The sequence below is a fragment of the Rhamphochromis sp. 'chilingali' genome, assembly GCF_963969265.1.
Source record: "Rhamphochromis sp. 'chilingali' genome assembly, chromosome: 7".
NCBI lineage: Eukaryota > Metazoa > Chordata > Actinopteri > Cichliformes > Cichlidae > Rhamphochromis > Rhamphochromis sp. 'chilingali'.
The window spans coordinates 7,759,469-7,779,034 of record NC_137934.1 but is presented as its reverse complement, the minus strand read 5'-3'; the positions used below and the strand labels follow the sequence as shown (position 1 = coordinate 7,779,034).

The window sequence follows — 19,566 nt, the reverse complement described above, 5'->3', positions numbered from 1 at the left end:
GAAAGAAGCACTCTTTTATTAATATGACAATACGTCCATAATTAAAACATGCATCAGACTCTACAAATAATAACCTTGGCTTTAATATCCCTGCCTCTCATATTTATCATCTCCCTTAGCTTGGTGTGTACTGCTCAAGAAAAAGGGATTCAGAAAAAAAAGAAAGAAAAAAACCTCATAAGCAGATCTCGCATCTGACCTGAAAATCCCAGGATTTGATTGATCTTAATGCCCATGGCTCTGAATATGATAATTTTAATATTAATGAGCAAATGAGCAGTTTTATTATGCATGCTATATAGTTAGAACTAATAAGCTTCTGGGTGAGAGAAAAGAGAGAGAAAGGAAAAGTGGGGTGTGGGGTGCAGATCCCTCTTTTGAGCTTATGAGACCAAGCTGAGATATTAAACTACCTTTCATTTCTCTCCTTTCTTCTTCCCCCTTTTAAAAAAAAAACAAATTCTCTTCATTAATCAAATGACAGGCCGATCGCTGATCATCCCCCTAATGCTTACAAAGGGAAGCGCAAGGCTGTAGATGTAAATAGATCGCACTGGCTTTTGTGCAGGGTGGGGCAGATTAGGATGTTTTTCTAAAAAAGGAGCAGGAAAGATTTGAAACCGTTCAGATGCTGGTGGCGGTGGTGATGTTGGTGGCAGCGGTGTTGTTTGGTGCCAGTGAGAACATATCGTAACATCACTACGCAGCAAAACACGGAGCGCGCTGTACAAACTGGAAAAGGGCACCCATCTTACTACGTGTCCTCTTGTATTGGTGATCACACACCCATGTGCTCATTTGCATCCCAAATCCAAATTAATTCACTTTGCTAAATCTAGTGCTGCGACGCGCCTCGCATGCTGATGAGCGGCTCGTTGAGTTTTCCCTCCAGTCCTCTGTGCAGCCACAAAGGCTAAAGGGAGCTAACAAATGACATACAGGGGCCAAGGATAAATAACAAAAAAAGAAAGCAATGAAGACAGTGGTGCTTAAATTGGGCTTTCTTTATCAGCAGACAGGCACACTTCTGCTTAAAACATGTGCTGCAGGAAAAATATCTTTCACCATCTTTGTGTTGGGGAGACAGGACAATAAAGTTGTAGGGACAGATATACAAATGGGCCCTTTTGTGTGGGTAAATAAAGAGTGCTCCCTCCATGACAGGCCAGTTCTCACTTTGCCCCCCTTGCTTTAGTTCCACACTCTTAACCCCTCTCACAGGCACAATGTATGTGCTCACGTGTACATTGAGTTCCTGTGTGCATGCATCTTTGGCCTCCACACAGTGGAGAACTGGTTAACAGGCAAACAGCCATCTTTCTTCCTAATTAACCAATGATATGCGAGAGAAGGTGGTTTTCGGGACTAGGAGGAGGGGTGTATCTCTTAACAAAAGGTGCTGATGATGGAGTGGCTGCTGTATAATTAGTGCGTCAGAGCCCTCTCTTCTCCACGCCAAGCCTCCGCTATTAATTGCACCGAATTAGAAAACGATATCTGAGGGGAGAATAATTCTTTCGCCTGTCATTTCTAAACAGAAAAGGCAGAACGGTGGAAAAATAAATAATAAGAAGAAAAGGGCTCCATTCAAGACAGAGGTTGGAAGGAAAGGGGAGAGGAGTGCTAATCGCTCTGTGCTGAGCAAATATATGCTTTCTTAAGGTTTTGTGTTTGACTTGAGCAGGAGGAAGGAGCAGGCTTTGCTGTGATGGGAGTGAAAGTGCACGGGAGGGTGAAGAGGGGTGTTCATGAAGGTTACCTTCCAAGTTGCAGCATTGCGTCTGAAGTAAGCGAACGTGCGCGTGAACCAGCTGTAGATTTCATTAAGTGTTAACTGCATGTCAGCAGAGTCCATGATAGCCTGAAATGACATGACATCAAATAACGGTTGACTAACGAGACCAGGTAACTGACACGCATACAACAACAGACAGAGAGGAGAGAGGCAGAGCTGCCACGATTCATGCAGCAATTAATTTTAATCTAATCAGGCAAAGTTAATTTATTTCCCACTCACCTGTCTTATGAGGGTTGCATAAGTAAATGGCGGTCTGACATCTGCGTTCTTATAAAACTCATAGTTTGGGGCAATCTCTGGAAAAATAAATACTGTGTCACCACCTGAAATAATTGGCACATTTTATTCCTTTAGGTATTGAATTTACTCAAGGTTACATCAAATTAAAATGGGGTGGGGTAAGGATTGGGGTGGAGACGGGGATGGAGGGGGGTTGACAGAGAAAGGGGGCACATCAAATCAACATTTTCCATGTCTAACAAAATGCATTTTTAATTAATCTCTCTCGTGAGAGATCTTAAACACTAATACATCCCATAAAATGAAATCCGTGTAGTTAGTTAGGCTCAAGTTGAATAATTTATGTTGCTCCACACTAAACACAGAGAGTAAATATAAACATCAAAAGACGTCCAATTTAAAATGCAAAGCTTAACACATTGAATGTCTTAATGTAATAAATATTGTATTTTTTTTCCCACCATTATTTGAACTTAATTAACATTCATGTAATATTTATGCACAGAGGAAGTTCTTGTCTATTTACATATAGAGTGATTAAACACACGCTTGCTTTTATAAACCCACCACCAGACAGCTCACACTGGTAAGACCAACAAGCCTCTGCGGTTTGTGGGTATGCGTTTATGTCAGTTGTGTGTGTGTGTGTGTGTTCACTTTCATGTCTGTGTGTGTGCTAAACTGCTAGAATATGATTAGTTGAAATTACTATTAATAGTCCAGAGCTCCAGGTATTGAACATAATTTTTTCATTAGATAAAAACAGAAACGTATCCTAAACTAGATAAGTGGCATTCTAGTTTATGTCAAATAACTAATATATAAAATATATAAAAATGAGAATAAGCCACTTCATGTTAAATTCAATCAGGAATTGAATTTTTCAGTAACTGGAAGTATTTTGATATCTGTGTTAGGTGCTGCGCTGAGTAGTTGGTCCTACCTGACGACAAAGGCATGGAATATTTGTCCGAGTGGCGTCTGCGCATGGCTCCCATGCTGGGGACGTTTGCTCCTCCCAGCACCGATGGCACGTGGGGCATTGCAGCCATGGGTGTGATAGGTGCTGTGGGCGTGGTCGGTGTCTGAGGTAAGTTGGGGGGTGACGCCGAGGGCAGGTTCTTGGACATGGTGACGCTGGACACCAAGTTGAGCTGCGATGGGAGGAAGACAGAATGTGATTGGTGGAGAGCGTGAAAGAGATAGAAACAACTTGGGGGAGGGGGGGAAGGGGGAAGGAGGAGGAAGGCATTATTTTGTGGTTTCTCTGACAGAGCAGAGTGTCTGCTCTCCTCCTCTCTAACACAGCTGTGTTTCCACTAACAAGGCTCGTGGAGAGGAGCCAGCCCATCTCCACTAATTACAACCACCAAATTGTATCATAAGAATTCTAATTAGAGCATGCTGTTCAAGATTATCCAACGATCAGCCTCCGTGTTATCCTGGCCCCATCTCTCTTTATCTCTCTATTTATCACACCCTCCCTCTCTCATTTCCTTCCTCCCTTTCCATTTACCCCACTGCAGCCACCCATAATTCTTATGCACTGAGGAAATGAGCATATCAAAACTCTTTTTCTACACTGTTGGAGTGCTTTCGTGAACATGGGCTGTCTGACCCTAGTCCCTAACCACAACTTTTCTTACAACAGATTTGAGATATGTCACAAAAGGGGAAGGCTAAATTATTTATTTCCTGGATAGTTTTAGTTGACGGGGTGATCGGAAAGTAGGGAGAAGATGGGTTGAAGTTCTCAGCCTTTGTGTACAGGTTGCAAACTCTACTATCTGATCGACAGGCCCAAATATGTTTTAAAAATACATTTTGGTCAAACTGTATCCAGTGATTTTGTAATTGTATTCTACCAACTACTTCTCGCTTTTTGTGTTTAATGGGACTGTTTCATACTCAACTCTGATTTGTCAATACTAGACTAACCAAAATAATGTAACCAAAAAGGTTCTAGTGCAAAAAAAATCTCTCCTGTCACTTTCAGATTCTATATATTTAAATGAAGACACTATTAGCAAATCAAAGCAACTCCGTGGACAAAGTATGCCATGCACAGGGTCAAACTGCAACTAATTATGTTGCTTTTAACTAAAACTGTCTGCATTTGTAAATCTCAACACTGGGTGGTGCATATGTCATTAAACAACTGCTACAGTAACTAATTACATTATGTTTAGTTTGAACTGATCTGCAATTTGTTAGTGAGAAGAATTCAGGAATGGCGTCTGAAACAAAAACAGTAACAGTACTGTAACAAAGTAGTCGCTACACAATAAAACTTTCTTCATGGCCAGGCTTGAGATACTATCAGTGTGCCTTGAGTGTGACAGAGGTATATGACTCAGTGTGTGCCAGTGTAGATTCCTAATGAAGAATCATAAAGCAAGTATTTTTCCCCCTACAAAAAAGCCTAGCCTGAGTTTTAGTCTAATCTAAACTGCTCTGTAGGTGGACAGTCAATCACAGAAATTCAACCCAACAACACAACTGAAAGCTAATATTCCTCCAGGAAAGATTACAAATGTAATAGATTATTTGTCCTTAATTCAGTGTGACTTTCAGTGCATGAGGAAGTATAGGAAGTGGGAGTTTGAGTTCTTTCTTTGTGTGAGCATACAAAAGACACTTAAATGAATTTACACGGACAGTGACAGCCACTCCACACACATGTGCACTTGGCGTCTTTCTCTCCTTCCCTCCTTTGACATTAGAGGCGAGGAGAGCGCTGCTTACCTCTGGCTCTGCTGCCAGCTCTGCTTGCTAATCGTCCAGCTTTTCCACCACTTTTGCATTTCCTTCCCAAATCTCATGTGAGAGGCTCTAACCGACTGGAAAATTCCTAACTGACCTTTTAGTCTCTGCTCTAATTTAGTCGGAATGGTAATGACATCGTTACATATTCAAACCAAATTGCCTTAATTGTGAATCTACAAGTGGAATGCATCCATTGCGAGAGTTTGAATTAAAAGTGACTTGAAAGATGGAAGGGAATGAGGGCGCCGAAGGCACTGAGAGATGGAGGAGCGAGGCTGAGGAGAAGGTACCGGCGGTCATTTGTGGCATGTGTTGATAAATACGATAAAATGTCAAGTTTGAGACACTCCGGTGGATGTAGTGGTTTTCACATGATAATTATATCCCCACTTAGCTATAATGAGCTGCTGTAGTGATGGGCTGGGACAAGGGATGAGTACGGGGAATGAGAAAGAAACTTTAGAGGTTATGGAAATAATGTACATATTAACCTGTTTTAATAGATCGGATCAAGTGTGTACAGCTACTCCTAATATTATCTACTTTTTTTTAAAGCGTGTACCAGGTAATGTTTTAAACATCACTTTATCTGAACACAAACCATTAATTACACTCCAAGTGCTCCCTGTTGTGTCTTTCACTGTTAAGCACTGTTTTACTATTTTTTTTGACAGACTCACACTGCACAAACACACAACTGACGCCTTCAATAAAAATAGCAATTCATTTCCTTGCCAGCTATGCCGTCATCAAAGTATGCAATGTGCAAATTTGTGTGTGATTTGAAATGTTTCATGTTGTTTTCTCCGTGCATCCTGTTACATACGTGCTTACTAGACCCTGAATTGTGAAAAACTTGATGTATTTTTTTTTAAACAGGGTATCTGATAAACACTCACGTTCTGTATGACAGAAAAAGTGCACTAAACATGCAAACTAGATTCTAAATAAATGCCCTTGTATATGAATATTGGGATGTATTGTATATTTATAATGTTAAAACATAAACATTGCAGACTCCTTGCCTTCGAGCCTTAGTGGCGTAGAGTTCCATTTTTACAAAGTGGAAGTGATTACAGCCAAACAGAAGAAGTGAGCACTTTGTTACCTTTTGAATACACAAGGTTGGGAGAAAGAGAAATGCTAACTTTGACTCGCATCCATCTACGGCATGGCCAAAAGGTAGCATTTAATGAAGTAGAATAGGGTCATATTGGAGGCAGTGAACCAGTGTCTTGTATTCATCTGGTATTAGTTAGCCACGGGCTTCACTAATGAAAAAATAGGACTCACTCTCAGCCCTGATAGGCCAGCGTGGAGTGCTCATTTTTATCAAACTGTGGGGTCGATTTTCTGTCTTGCATCTGCAGTTCTACTGGGTGCAAACTCGAGCTGCCATTGGAAACCGGCCAATCACGCTCTCTTTTGTCCCATCTATTAGCTTTTGCAACAGAAACACGCCTGTGCATGTTATTCCCTGCAACAAATCTCCATATTACCTCCCCTTAAAAAAAATGGGGAATCCTCAAAATTGAGAACTTAACTGTTCGTTTAGGAATTCTGTCTGAATTGCCCCCACCATCAAATGCAATTAGCTGCTCTTTCATGTGTGCTTTATGTAATGCAATACTTCATTAGCATCATTCATTCATATTCAGGCATGGATTATAGGCTGCAAATTCTTTATTGGACGAGATGGAACCAAGCTGCTGGAGTTTTGAAGATTAAAAAAAAAAACTACAGAGAGGGAGAGGAAGAGAGACAGAGAGAGATTGAATAATAAAAAGGGAGTTTGATTCCTGATGGAATTATGGGATAATTATGCTATCTTGTGATTATCTACATTCTATGATGAGAGGTGATGAGGAAAATTATTCTATTGAAAATAGGCACTTACTAAGCAGCAGAAACACGCTAACAATGTTTTGCTCTCAAATATTTCAAAACGTCTGAAATTGGAAGGAAATAATGTTTGCAAAAATGTATCATCTTAATATCAAATTCAAACACTGGTTAGGAGAGATGCATTTATTTTCATTCAATCTAAAAGTAAAAGGCGAGAGAAAGTAAATCCAGAATGGCATCATTTGCCTCCTTCGGTGACCCCGTTTACAATTTGGGATTTTCTTTTTTTTCTGTAACCAATTTCAGCTTCGCTGTGGGTATTTATGTCAACACCACATCATCTTCAGCACTCAGCTGTAATTTTCAGGTGTTTGTTGTTAAAATGACACGTCTTCTCCTCTCCCATTTCACTTTTGAGTGCCGCTGCAAGCCACTGAGCCAAACAGTCATCAGCAGCCAACAGGTTGTTTTGGCTATTATATCTATCACAAAGAAATGACCCTGCGTTTTAGCCAAGGACTCCACCGCTCCACCATCTAATACACTTCCAAACTCCATTGTCCTCTCGCGGCGCACAATAACCGATAAGAAGCAGATGTAACTCTGTATTACAAATCCCATTCCTCCCCCTCCCCTCCTTTCATCTTCTGTCACTCACTCGCACAACTGCTGCACGGTTAAACTGTTCATTTTCTGCGTTCATGGCCGAGCCTGTTTACAGTATCCAGAGCAATATGCACTCACTGGTTTGGGAGATGACTTGGGTTCTGAGGGCCGCATGTGCAAGTGGGTCATCATCGCCTGAAGACGCTCACGTTCTTTAGAAAGCTGTTAAGAGAAGAAGAGAGTACATTAGAGGAGGGAATACACAGAAGAATGAAAATAAACAAAGGTGAGACACGAGACTTGTCTGGTAGAGAGAAAAAGAACAGAAAAGAAAAAGAGGAGATGAATAAAAAGAAAGCACGAAAGGTAAAAGAAGTAGAAAACGAGGGGCTGGGGGAGAAGGTGCAGACAGGTCAGGCAAAACAAATAGCATTTCATCTTTTTGTCAATAGCAGAATTTAGGTCAGAGAGGCTCTGACAGTAACAAGCTGGCGAGGCCATAAATTAGGTGGTCCTGAGTGTCTGCTCAAAGTCCTGTGGACACTGTTAGGGGGATGGAGCGCAGCCAGCAGCTGCTGAGAGGTGAAGAGGTCTTCCAAACAGGGTGCCAGGCGGCCCCGCCTCCCCGGTCCAGTTAGTTGCTCCAGCCATTGCCTATCATCAATCTAATTCACAAGGAGTGACAGGGACTGGACCATGTGAAAGCCTGAACCCTCTCACGCCCTTAATACATACACACACGGATCAAACACGGAGAGAAACAGACAAGCAAGTAGGTGTGCACGCATACACAGACGCTGGGCCTCATTACTAGTGACGGCTCTCAAGAAAAAAAAAAGAGAAGGAGAGATGGTGGGAGTCAGGAATGAAAGAGAAGACAAAGAAGACAAGAGACAGGACAGGCAACACAAGTGTATCACTGTAATTGGTCACACTGTAAAGAGCAAGCTTCAGTAGCTTGGACAGAAAATGAATACATATTTGATAAACAGCTTGGATCTTTTTTTTTCTATTTTGCACAATTTATTTACTTAAAAAAAACAATTTATCAAACCAGAAAGGATGGAGAGATGCTTGTGTTTAAGCAGGCCCAGACTGGCTGAGGGGGTTAGAATTTACACTGTATACCCTCAATTATTATTATTTTTTAGCACAAAGGAGCTGATTAATAAAACTACCTTCATTCGCTGGGGAGAACTGCTCAAGTTGTAACGAACCACCATAAAGAAACCACCTAGCAGACTGACTGTTTCAGCTGGCACTGAGTTTGTACCCAGTTTGAAATATTTGTTTCTAAAGGAAAAGCAGCGCTTGTTGGCAGTGCTGAGTAATAATGTCGCTCAATCAGCGCTCTCGTTATCTAGCCAGCATGACTTCTTAATAAGGTCACGCTCCACCTACTGAAAATAGTTCCCTCCTTTTGAGCTTTCTTCAGGTGCAAAGTGCAGTTAATTAACACAGCAGACTAGGAGAGATGCGTTTGCTATTAATTGGAAAGAAAAAGAAAGGAAGAGAAAATAAAGCATACGCTTAATTCAATTAAAACAGCCATAATGACTTTGGTTGTAAGGCCCGAGGATTCCTTTGTTTAGTGGCTTTGTTGAATTCAGCAGGTCCTGCTTGTCTGGAAGTATTAAGCAGACCACAATATGGCCTTCCTCTCACACACGCAACTTTCAGAACATAAAGTTTTGAACGGCTGATTCACGAGTTAAGTTCAGTATTGTAAAATAAAACAATATGTGAGACTTCTTCCCCCCGTTTTTTATCCTTTATTATCAGAAAGGAAACGTACCTGTATTTCTAGCTGCTGTACGACCTGCATCTGGACTCTACACTGAGCCGTGCTCCGATCGTCGAGGGCGTGCTCGCTGTTTAGGTGCCTGGCGGTGGAGGAGAAGAGATGACAAGCCAACTTTAAAATCCATACAATATTTCAAGCCCGAAGAAGGCAGCAAGCGAAATTCATTTTCACCATGATCAAAATTTCAGAGGATGATAATTACAGTATCAACTTCAGCACTGTTTTATTTAGATGATAATATTTCTATACTGGGATAATTATCTATAGGATCCCGTACAGGCCCATTGTTCCACTCTGAAATGAGGTAATTAGAAGTAACATGACGGTGTGTGGTGCCATGTTTAACATGACAATAGGCCTGCGCCAGTTTAGATGGCTAACTTCAGTGCCACCCCGAGCGCCGCTTTCTACAGAGAATAAAAGATGCTGGGCCAGCAGAATAGCTTTGTCTCCTTCGTTTACCGAAAACAATACTCACGATTTAACACCAGCAACATTTGACACACAAAAGTGGCTCTTTGCTTGAAGGTGCATTATCTAGCAGCAGACATATTAAATGTATCTGGTGTGTTCGCCTCATTAAAAGAAAAAAAGGCAGCCAGACAGCCATAACAGTCAATGAGGGTTTTTGCCTTGATTGGATTTCGTCTGTAGGACACAAAAGCTCCACCATTAGGATAGACCTTTATTCTTGGTAAAGCGCACATATGCAGACACACACACACACACACACACACACACACACACACACACACACACACACACACACACACACACACACACACACACACGCACACATACACACATATACACACACACACTCAGAGGAACACCAATATGGGGCAAAACGGGGGTTTCTAAAGTGTTGTGATGCTGGGTAATGAGCCTCTATCTAAATGATCATTGGTGACAAACTCACAAAGCAAGCTTTGAGGAGACATGCTTATGAAATGCCAGAGCTGCCACTTTATCTCCAGTAATTATAGGTTAGCTTGCAGACCCTTCAATGATCATTTACAGCTCTGCCTCCAGTGCATTAGAGGGAGTACAAAATCTCTCTCGCTGGCTTTCACTTTATCTAAGAACACACACGCTTGCTTACATTATCATGAGCTTGCACAAACACTGATTGGCACATATAAAAAAAAATAGATACACAAATACACAGAAATAAGCCCCCTCCCCCCACAAACCCCGTATTCCTTTATTTTCTCCCAAAAGCCTCACTTCTTGTTTATCTGCAACGTGCAAAACAAGCCAACTCACTGAGCTGGTTCCTCCCGACCTGCCAATCAAAACCTGAATAGAACATTTGTAATCACAATAGCTCTGTACCTTTCAATTAGCCTGTGCACATTTAAAACCATTCCATTCTGTCCCTGCTTATACTTTTATAACCATTTCAGGTCTAATGCTCAGAAATTTTCCATTATAAATCAAAAATGAGGCAACATTAAAAAAAAGTGGGGGGGCGCGGAGAGGGACGGATGAGGGATAGCAGCAGAAAGGGAAGGGACGAACTGGTGGATTTCCTCAGCCCTGTGCCTAATTGCTGTTTCAGAATGCGCATGCAAAAAGGGGGCATTTCATTAATCATTTAATCACGTCCCTTGCAGGATGAGGGAACTAATGTTGCAAATACCCTTTTCATTTCACTGCCCATAATGCTATCTTATGCACTTGATGTATGGCATGTGTCATGAATTACAGCTGCTTCAAAAGCACAGAGCAGGCTGCTCGCTGTCCCTGAAGATACCGCTTTACAAAAAAAAAAAAAAAAAGACAGAGAGAAAGAGAAAGGGGGAAATCTTTATTAAGCTTGCCTCTCATTAACAAGAAGCTTGTTTATCTAATATTTTGCATGTGTTTGTGCTTGGAGGCCTTGTGGAAGTCCTCCAGACAGTTGCAGCTTGCTGCATATGCTCATCCTACTGCTGGCCAGTTAGCAAGACAATTACAGGAAGATTACTACATGCATTTATGAAATATTCAAATGGCTGTATGTCCTACTGTGCATTAATAATGCCACACAAAGACAGAAAGGAAGGGCGGGGGCAGACGCAGATGGGCAGACAGGAAGAAATAATGAAAGAACGCTGTATTTACTGAAATGTGGAAAAATAGATGACTGTGTTTCTGTCCTCTCTGAACTATGAACTTCTCTTGTCTTCTTTGATTAAACAGAAATCTCTTTATTAATCTTATGTCTCATTTTATTTCATTATTCCTGAGTTGTTAACTGACTTTGGGTTCCTCACTTGTAACCAAATTGAAGCATTCTGATGGAATTGTACATTTTGAGGGCAAATAAGAGAATTGATCTAAAATGTAGCATTCAGATAAAACTACTCACACTTTGAGATAAAGAATACGAGCCTTACTGTCCATGAGCCATTCTAGAGAAACACGGATTTCTGAGGATTACCCGTGTGATGAAAGGAATGTAAGAGCAGCGTAGAGAACAGTGTTGCAGAGTGAAATATGTAGCCAAGGTAGCGGAATCAAAGCAAATAAAGAGATAAAGGGACTGATGAACACAGACTGTGGGAGGAGTGATGCACAGCTGTTTTTAACTCTCACATAAAGACTCGTTTTTATTGGAGTCTGCAGTTTCTCTTTTCTCTAAAAGAGAGGGGAACAAAACATCTCAAAGGTTTTTCCCAGTAGCTGGGTACATGAATATGTATAAGCCATCAGTGTCCACTAAGGGCCTGATAATAAATCTGCTCAAGTCCAGAATATATGGATGATACACTTTTGCTAATTGACTGTGTGTATTATCAGGGGCTCAGCACAGAAAGTTGGCCTCCATAACTGTACACAAATTGAGAAAACCTGATATCCACCGCATGCAGATTTACACACACATTCTCTCACACTGTCTCCTTGGTGTCGGTGCCCTCCCTTTTAAAGGTCTTGTCACGGTGCAGCAGACATGTGGAGTGGTAAAAGCAAGCTTACCTATCCAAAGGGGCCGGGGGGCCTGCCTGACTGAGGTGCCTGCCTCTACAGTGTGTGTATGTGCACATTATATAGAGACAAAGACACTTGCCTGATGCCTTGTGGGTTTAATTAGTAGCGGGTTACAGACACTAGGTTAGCAGCTGAGCTCACCATTTTAACATGGAGCCTGCCTTCCTGCCAGTAATAGGAAGAGCAGAATGGTGACGGAGAGTGTAACAGTTAACTGTGTGTGAGTGAGAACAAGTATGCATTTGCAGGTATATTACTGAGGGGGGAAAAAAGCCAAAGTAGGCGGAACAAGACGTGCATGTACAGGAGACGAACACATTTGATGTGTTCAAGCTTTGTTTTTTTAAAGCGCTATAAAAATCTGCAGTAAGCTGGAGGCATTTATTGTACTGACAAATTATACAAATAAAACATCCACATTTACAGGTATTAATTGCATTTTCTGTCTCCTCTGTTTACCAAAAAGGCTACCACCAAAATAGCCCTGGCACGCAACCTAAAAGCATGAATGTTTCTTTCTCTGTAACTAACACAAACACACCCACAAAGCAGCAACACCCACCACTCGGAGAAACATTCCCAGCAATATTATTTCATTTTAAACTTCACAGAGCTAATTCAGGGTGCCAGCCACCTTGCGGCTACCTTTTCCAGGTGAGAACACTTAAAAGCGCACTGAAGAGCTATTAAATGCTGATCTTGACAAGTTTCTTCATGGAACAAAACAATAGATGACTAAACGTGTCACCGCCGCTGAGCCGAGCTCCTACAGCGAGCTACGAGACGCCAGCTTGACTCGGGTCCCCTCTCCCCCTTCCACCCCACCTCCCTGCATACATAACCCACACCCAAGTACCAACATCTAAACTGTCATCTACATCTGACACCCACTTTATGTAACCCCGTTTAAGCTGCACTTGTGTGTGAGTGCATCTGTGTGTGTCGTCGACTGGCATCTCCGGAAACATGAAAGGACTCCCTCTGACACCTACAATCACTGCTCCGAGGCACGCCACCGAGCAGCCATCTTTGTTCTGATGACGAGTCTGCCTTCTTTGTTGGTGTCTGTTTTCATGTTCTGGCTGGGTTACAGTATAGAGCCAGCCTCTGACTTGCAGTGGTGTGTGTGTGTGTGTGTTTTCTGTTTTGTACCAGCCAATGTTCTGGCAAGTGTTCTTACAAAACCGTCTGCCAACCTGTGCTCTCGCTTTCAAGTATGAAATCTACCCATTTTCCCTCTATCTGTGGAGCTCTCTCAGTTTGTCTTTACAGCCATGCATCCTTTTGCATTGGCTTACCAGCTTATTCGCAGGCACATGGCTTTACACACACTGTATCTATGCCCCTCACCTAAATAACCAGCTAAGCCACCTAGACACAGTATCCTTACAGCACACAGACTTACGTGTGTTTGAGCGTGAAAGGAGCATACAGTGCCAAGAAATAGACTGATGTCTTCTATAAGTAAGTGTACTAAGGTGATAGGACAAGATATCAGAAAATCTACTAATCCGATAGAGGCTTGCCTTATCACGCACACATCTGTTCTCAAGCTGCAAGGCAAACTGTTCTACCTGGACTGCCGTACATGTATTCCAGGCTGGACAATGGATTGTACACATGCATTTGGCTTTTCATAAGCATGACTAGATGATGCTTATGGTTATGCCATGCTCACTCTAGAGCACTGGTATTAGCATTGACATGTATGCGGCACATTTTCCACAGGGGATTAGCAAACACACTTGTCAGACTATGATTCATTGAACTCCACTGCCGTCAATAATGGGGCCTTTAAGTGATTTTATGCCTTGGCAGTGTGTGAAAATGGAGTCTAATGTACTGCCTCCCTCTGTCTTTGAAAGACAGGTAAACACCATGTTTATTAGTGTCATTTCATTTTACAGATACACCTTTTAGCTTTAATTCACAAGCCGGCATTGAATTAGCAAAGCCTGACCTAAATATGACTGTTTTTTTAAAGCCTTCTGTAACTTTACAGCCACTACAGTAGAAAAATGCATAATTTGGAAAATAAGCCAGAACAATGTCCTGATTTTAAGAGTTTGTACGAATTCACATGGACATTTACAGCCCATGAAAAACACTCACCAGATCGTTATTTCACAGTTAATTACAAATCTAATTAGAATATTCAAATTAAAGCTTTCCCCTTTCTTTTCTTCTCTGTGTGAGAGCAGGGAGCCGGGGAAAGAGTGAGAGAGAGAGAGGCAGAGGGAGACTCTCACTGAGTGGCAATGTGATAACCTGTAATCGGCAGTGCTGCAAACACCTTCTTCCTTTGATGTCCCCCCACTAACATCCTGGCAACAAAGCCGGCCAATTACAAATGAGCTAATTAACTAAATTGTTGATGGAGCATGAAGAGTCCATTCGCTCTGGCGCCTGCACCATGACAACAGTGAATGGGGGCCTTTGTTGTGGAGGTAAGTGTGCGGCCGTGCGAGTTGCCATTAGCTTTTGACGCTTTTTCACAAACCTATCAGGCCCCTCCACGCCAGGAAGGAAAATTTGTTATGGACCAGAGTTGGTTTGAATCCTGCACTACTAGAGAGAAACCCTGTCAACTAGCTGTCTATAAGGTCAAAATGGGCTCTGTGAAAAGCAGTGATGTTTTCTTTGTTAGGCCCCCACAGAAAGACCAAGCACTGTACTGAAGGCGATCGCTTTCAGAGATTGTTATTTCCATCTTCAGTCATTTTTATGTGTTATTATGGCTCTGTTCTGGGAGCTCCCCACCCTTCCTCACACGCACACATGGAAAGCAAGAGGCAGGAACAAGAAACAGCACTACCTTGAGGGATGTGGGTTGCAAAGCAACTTGCAGAGGGACAGCGACTATATTCAGGCTAAAAATGCTTAAACAGCACACCCTATTTGAGATGTGTGGCATCAGATGATTTGGGCTGGCACTAGGATCAACTGATCAGGGAGGATGGCAGCGAAAACTGACTTTTCAGCTTGCCTGAACTACTGCTACACTCAGTATATTAGTATATATATAATATATGTTATTTCCAGTATTACGTATTTGTATTAGAGCATGTCCTTACTTCAAAAACTGTCCAAAGTCTTCACAGATGTTCTCACAGCCGGGCCACTTGCACACACCGTGACCATACAGGGGGTGAGTCCCTCCACTTTCTTCGTGTAGTGAACTAGAGGCGGGCCCAAAAAAATGAGCAAACAAGAAACGGGAAATAGCAGATTAAAGACACGCTGAAAGAGGTCAGAGCACTAATTCAGCAATTCATGTGATGAATAACCAGGGCTAAATCAGACAGAGAGAAAGCAAGGGATGAATGCAATAACAGCAGCTTTATAAAAAGGAAATTTGGGAACTGGGATGTTGATGGCTAACAGCCATTCAGTTTAAATAATCACTACAGGATAACTATATTAAGATGGCAAAGACTAATGTGTGAGAAATAGGCTGGACTACCATCCCCGATGGAAATCTAGTTTTGTCTCCACTGTAGTCACCATCCCATCTTGTAAAGCCATTATGGGGAGGAGGGGTGGAGGCTTTCAAGTAAACATTAAAAATCCAGACAGCCATATAATTTTCATCAGGAGATTAATACTCTGTGTAACTTATGTTCTTTGAGGACAAGGGGAGCAGGGGTGTTCTGGCGTTTTTCAAATGGCACCCAAATAAGTTACGACCCTTCCTAGACAGCACATCCTATTAAAGATGACAGTTTAACCTTTTAGGCCAGGCGCTAGTGTGTCTGTGTGTGTGTGTACGAAAATGTGAATGAGAGTGTGTACAGTCTGTGTCTTAGCGTGTGTTTGTCTGTATATAGGTTACACATGTGCATGCATGTGTGTGGTCGATGGCTACATGCATTCATGCCTGTGTGTCTTAGTGCAGGCAGAGCTCACACTGCGTTTTACAGAGGGGCTTTCCCCTCATCGATCCATGGCATGTTAGTAAGCAGTGCTCCTGACAATACTCCTTGTTCGATCATTATGAGACACCACACACCCCTCGGGACACAAGCAGATAAAGTCTTTTTTCCTTCCTTTCTTCCTTCTCTTCTTATCCATTCCTTTCCTCTCTCTTTCCCTCTGTCTTCCTTCTAAAGATATCTTTTTCAAGCCTCCTTTTAGTGGTACTGGAGAGATAGCATCTACTTTAAACCAATTACACAGCACTTCCACCTCCAGTGTGAGTCTATACCGAGCATCTACACAGACACACACACACACACACACACACCGCTACACCCTAAGTCCTTATTATAATATCGCCCAAGAAAAGCCTTTGAATAATGCATGGGCCAGATAGGCAGATATGTGAACAGTCAGTGTTTCGGTGCTGGATGCATTTATAAAAGACGGCATCACAAGGATAAACATCCTGGAAACGCCACTCAAGGCATCACGTATTCTGTTTACATGACAAGCAAGCATGGAAGGTAATTTTCAAAAGAGAAAAAAGAAAGAAAGCACTAAATACTTAATGTACAAGGGGGTTACCTTGTCTTCTCTGCCAGAGACGCTTGTTGTAAGTGCGCCTGGCTGCATGGCGTCGTCTCCCCGCTTTTGATATGTGTGTGCAAGCTAAGTGTGTTCAACTGAACGCATGGTCCCCCGGGAGAACAAGGCTCTTATTTTTTTTCCTTAAGACACTAATAAACTTTTGAATAAATAAACAAAACGCCCAGCTTTCCCTGAAGTAACGATGGCTTGTTGTTGAGTGCCTTGTTTTGATGTGTTCAATCGTGGCACGGCAACAAACAAGCTCGTGTGAAGAGTACGAGTGCTGTAAACTTTTCATCTTCCCTTGCTTCTTCCTCTGTGATGCATCAAAAAGGTGGCGGATGGCATTTTAGTTGGTTTACCTCTCTCGCTCCCGTTCTCTTTCCCTTTCCCTCTCTCTCCTGTGGTTGAGGGCGGGAGACTGTCCGTTGGCGATGGAATGGTGAGAGATGGGCGGCGATGCTTTGGCGGGATTGGAGGAGGAGGTAGTTGAAGAAGAGTTGTTAGTGGACAGGTCTAAACCGCCGCCGCCACCCACGCCGGTGCCAGTGCCGCTGCTGTGTTTGATGCCGTTGTCCTCCATTCCGTGACCGCCGCCTCCGGTAACGTCCTTCCACAACTGCTGGAGCTCTGCGGGGCTCAATCCAGCTAGAGACATCAAGAAGGAGATAGAGAGAGAAATAGATAAGGGAACAGAGAAAGTATACTGAATGAATAAAGTTGCTCAACTTAATACTTAATACAAAAAAAAGGAAAAGAGTCCAAGCTGTTTTATTAGCTCTCACTTGCACATTGTGGTTTTCAGTTTAGGATGCATTGCACTCTGTGTTTACAGGACAAAAGCTTAGCTCTGTATGGATTATTCAACAGCCAGAGAAATTCCATACAGCTGCATGACTGAAGGCCCTGCTCTCAGCAAGGGCAAACTCGAATATGAAATCACAGTTTCCTGTTTATTGAAGCCACGTACAGTCTTCTCTGCACAGTCAAATACTGGTTTTAAGCTGGTTATGAATCACTTGTGTAGCTCTGACGCACAACGACTCGTGTGTGTCCAATGAGTAAAACTACATAAAAAAAAGACTGATTATACTGAATATGAGCAAGTTCCACCTAAAAACAACAAGCTTTGTCAACTGCTGCTTTTCAGCTTGGCACAGAATTAAGCAGTTTCCTTTTATTTCCTCCTAACATCTTCCTGCCTGTTGTCTTCGTCTGCGCCATTTTGGTGGTAAACAACAAACATAGGTGTTTACTTGGCTCGGGAGGGGAAAAAACAAAAATGGAGCCTGCTCTCTTCTCCTCGCTCTCTCTCGCTTGTCTTTTTATTCTTCTCTTTTGCCTCTCCTTTGTTCTCAGTAAAGGCAGTAAACAAAAACAACAACAACAACCTCTGAAAGAAGGAGGGGGAGTTGGGGAGTGAGGGAATAGAAACAGAGATGGAAAAACAACAAACAGAGGCAGAGCACAGCTGAGAGAGGAACAGAGGAAGACAGAGAAAGCCATAATCAGATGAGAAAAGAGTGGAAGAGAAAGGAAGAACAGAAGACTAAAAACAATCATGAGGGGAGTTAAGGACAAAGTGAATGGTAGAAGGGCATACCAATGAAGGGATGGCAGACAGACAGACATACTTAAAGATAACGTATGAGAGACACAGCAGCATACCAATTAGAAAAAGACAGACAGGACAGAAAGGCAGATGAGTAGTAGGACAGATGGGCTTGGAGACACTAGACAGCCGGAAGGAACAATAAAACAGAGCCAGACTGTGAAAAGCACTAGTAGACAAAAATACAGGAAGTATGTGACTACTGCTGCAAGTCACGTGCTTAATATCAACGCAACTACCTCCCTGCTCCCTCTTCTTCCCACCACTCCTCCTCCGCTCTCCTCCTCCTCTTACCTGGTGGGGGTAGGGTTTGTCCGGGCAGGGCGGCTTGGCCTGGAGCGGGACCAGGCAGTGTGAGCAGGCCCTGCCGCTGCATGTTGAGCAGGTGCTGCTGCTGTTGGAGCTGCTGCATCTGCAGGAGCTGCTGCTGGAAGACGAGCTGCTGGGCGGCCAGCTGCTGCTGCTGCTGTTGCTATAGAGAGAGAGAGAGAGAGAGAGAGAGAGAGAGAGAGAGAGGAGGAGGAAGAGGAGAGGAGCAAGAGAGGAGTGAAGAGGAGAGGAGAGGAGGGAAAATTACAGACGAATTAACAACTGAGTGAGCGGGAGAGGACAGAGGAGACGGAGCGCTGTTTGTGCGTGAAGAGTGTGCACTCAGTCGCCTCTGCTGTGACCTTAGCTACACCTCTCTGCTTCTTCTTCTGCTTCTCTACACGCTCTCTCCCTCTCTGTCTGTGCTCACTTAGTCTTTCCTCCTGTTTTTTTTTGGGCTGTACCACCTTCTTCTCCTGTCTTTGTGTATGTTCATGTCTTTGAGCACATACACACACACAAACAAAGCTATGCTGATATACCAGCTCTCAAGCCTGTCAGTGTATGTGGCTTGTGATTGTGTATGATACTAAGCCTCTGGTATAATCCCCCCCACCACCACCCCTGATAGTTAATTGTCTCGCCTTCACTGATGGTCTGTTACAGCTTATGTGACCAGAGGGAACTAGCAGAGAGAGATGCAAGCTGCATGTGAATGCATAGACACAAACACGCACAAACACAAACACACATCCACTGCACTACACCCCCCCTTCCACTCCCTCTCAGCCCTCCTTGTTGGCTCACAGAGTTGTTTATCGCTGGGCCAGACAGGCAATTGCGTAAGCTTTGTGCAAAAAAAGAAGAAAAAAACAAAGACAAAAACAAAAACAACAACAAAATGAAAAACATCAAACTCAGCCACCGCTGCAAAACAACTGAGAAAGGGAGTGAATTTAGAGAGAGACAAAAGCAGTTGGCTCTGAGCTCTGAAACACAGCCATACTGCAAACACCTATTAGGAAGCAAAAATCTCAGGTAATGATTGGCTGCAAGTGCACATTCACTGAGGCTTAATGGGGTATACTTTTCTGTATTTCCAGTTAG

The 19,566-nt window shown here is 42.8% G+C and overlaps 1 protein-coding gene across 8 annotated transcripts in view; it reads right to left on the bottom strand.

The window, feature by feature from the left end:
• The window catches only part of foxp2 (forkhead box P2), a 103,367-nt gene that overhangs the window by 10,575 nt on the left and 73,226 nt on the right, over positions 1 to 19,566 (bottom strand). For 7 of the 8 annotated variants that reach the window (XM_080886729.1, XM_080886727.1, XM_080886726.1 and 4 more), the window contains 8 exons: positions 18,445 to 18,622; positions 16,901 to 17,186; positions 15,107 to 15,211; positions 9,051 to 9,138; positions 7,394 to 7,477; positions 2,982 to 3,192; positions 2,018 to 2,121; positions 1,760 to 1,861 (listed from right to left, as the gene is read on the bottom strand). In XM_080886729.1, the coding sequence (XP_080742855.1) occupies positions 1,760 to 1,861; positions 2,018 to 2,121; positions 2,982 to 3,192; positions 7,394 to 7,477; positions 9,051 to 9,138; positions 15,107 to 15,211; positions 16,901 to 17,186; positions 18,445 to 18,622 (1,158 nt within the window). The remainder of the gene's footprint in view (positions 1 to 1,759; positions 1,862 to 2,017; positions 2,122 to 2,981; positions 3,193 to 7,393; positions 7,478 to 9,050; positions 9,139 to 15,106; positions 15,212 to 16,900; positions 17,187 to 18,444; positions 18,623 to 19,566) is intronic. The other variant, XM_080886731.1, reaches the window with a different exon arrangement.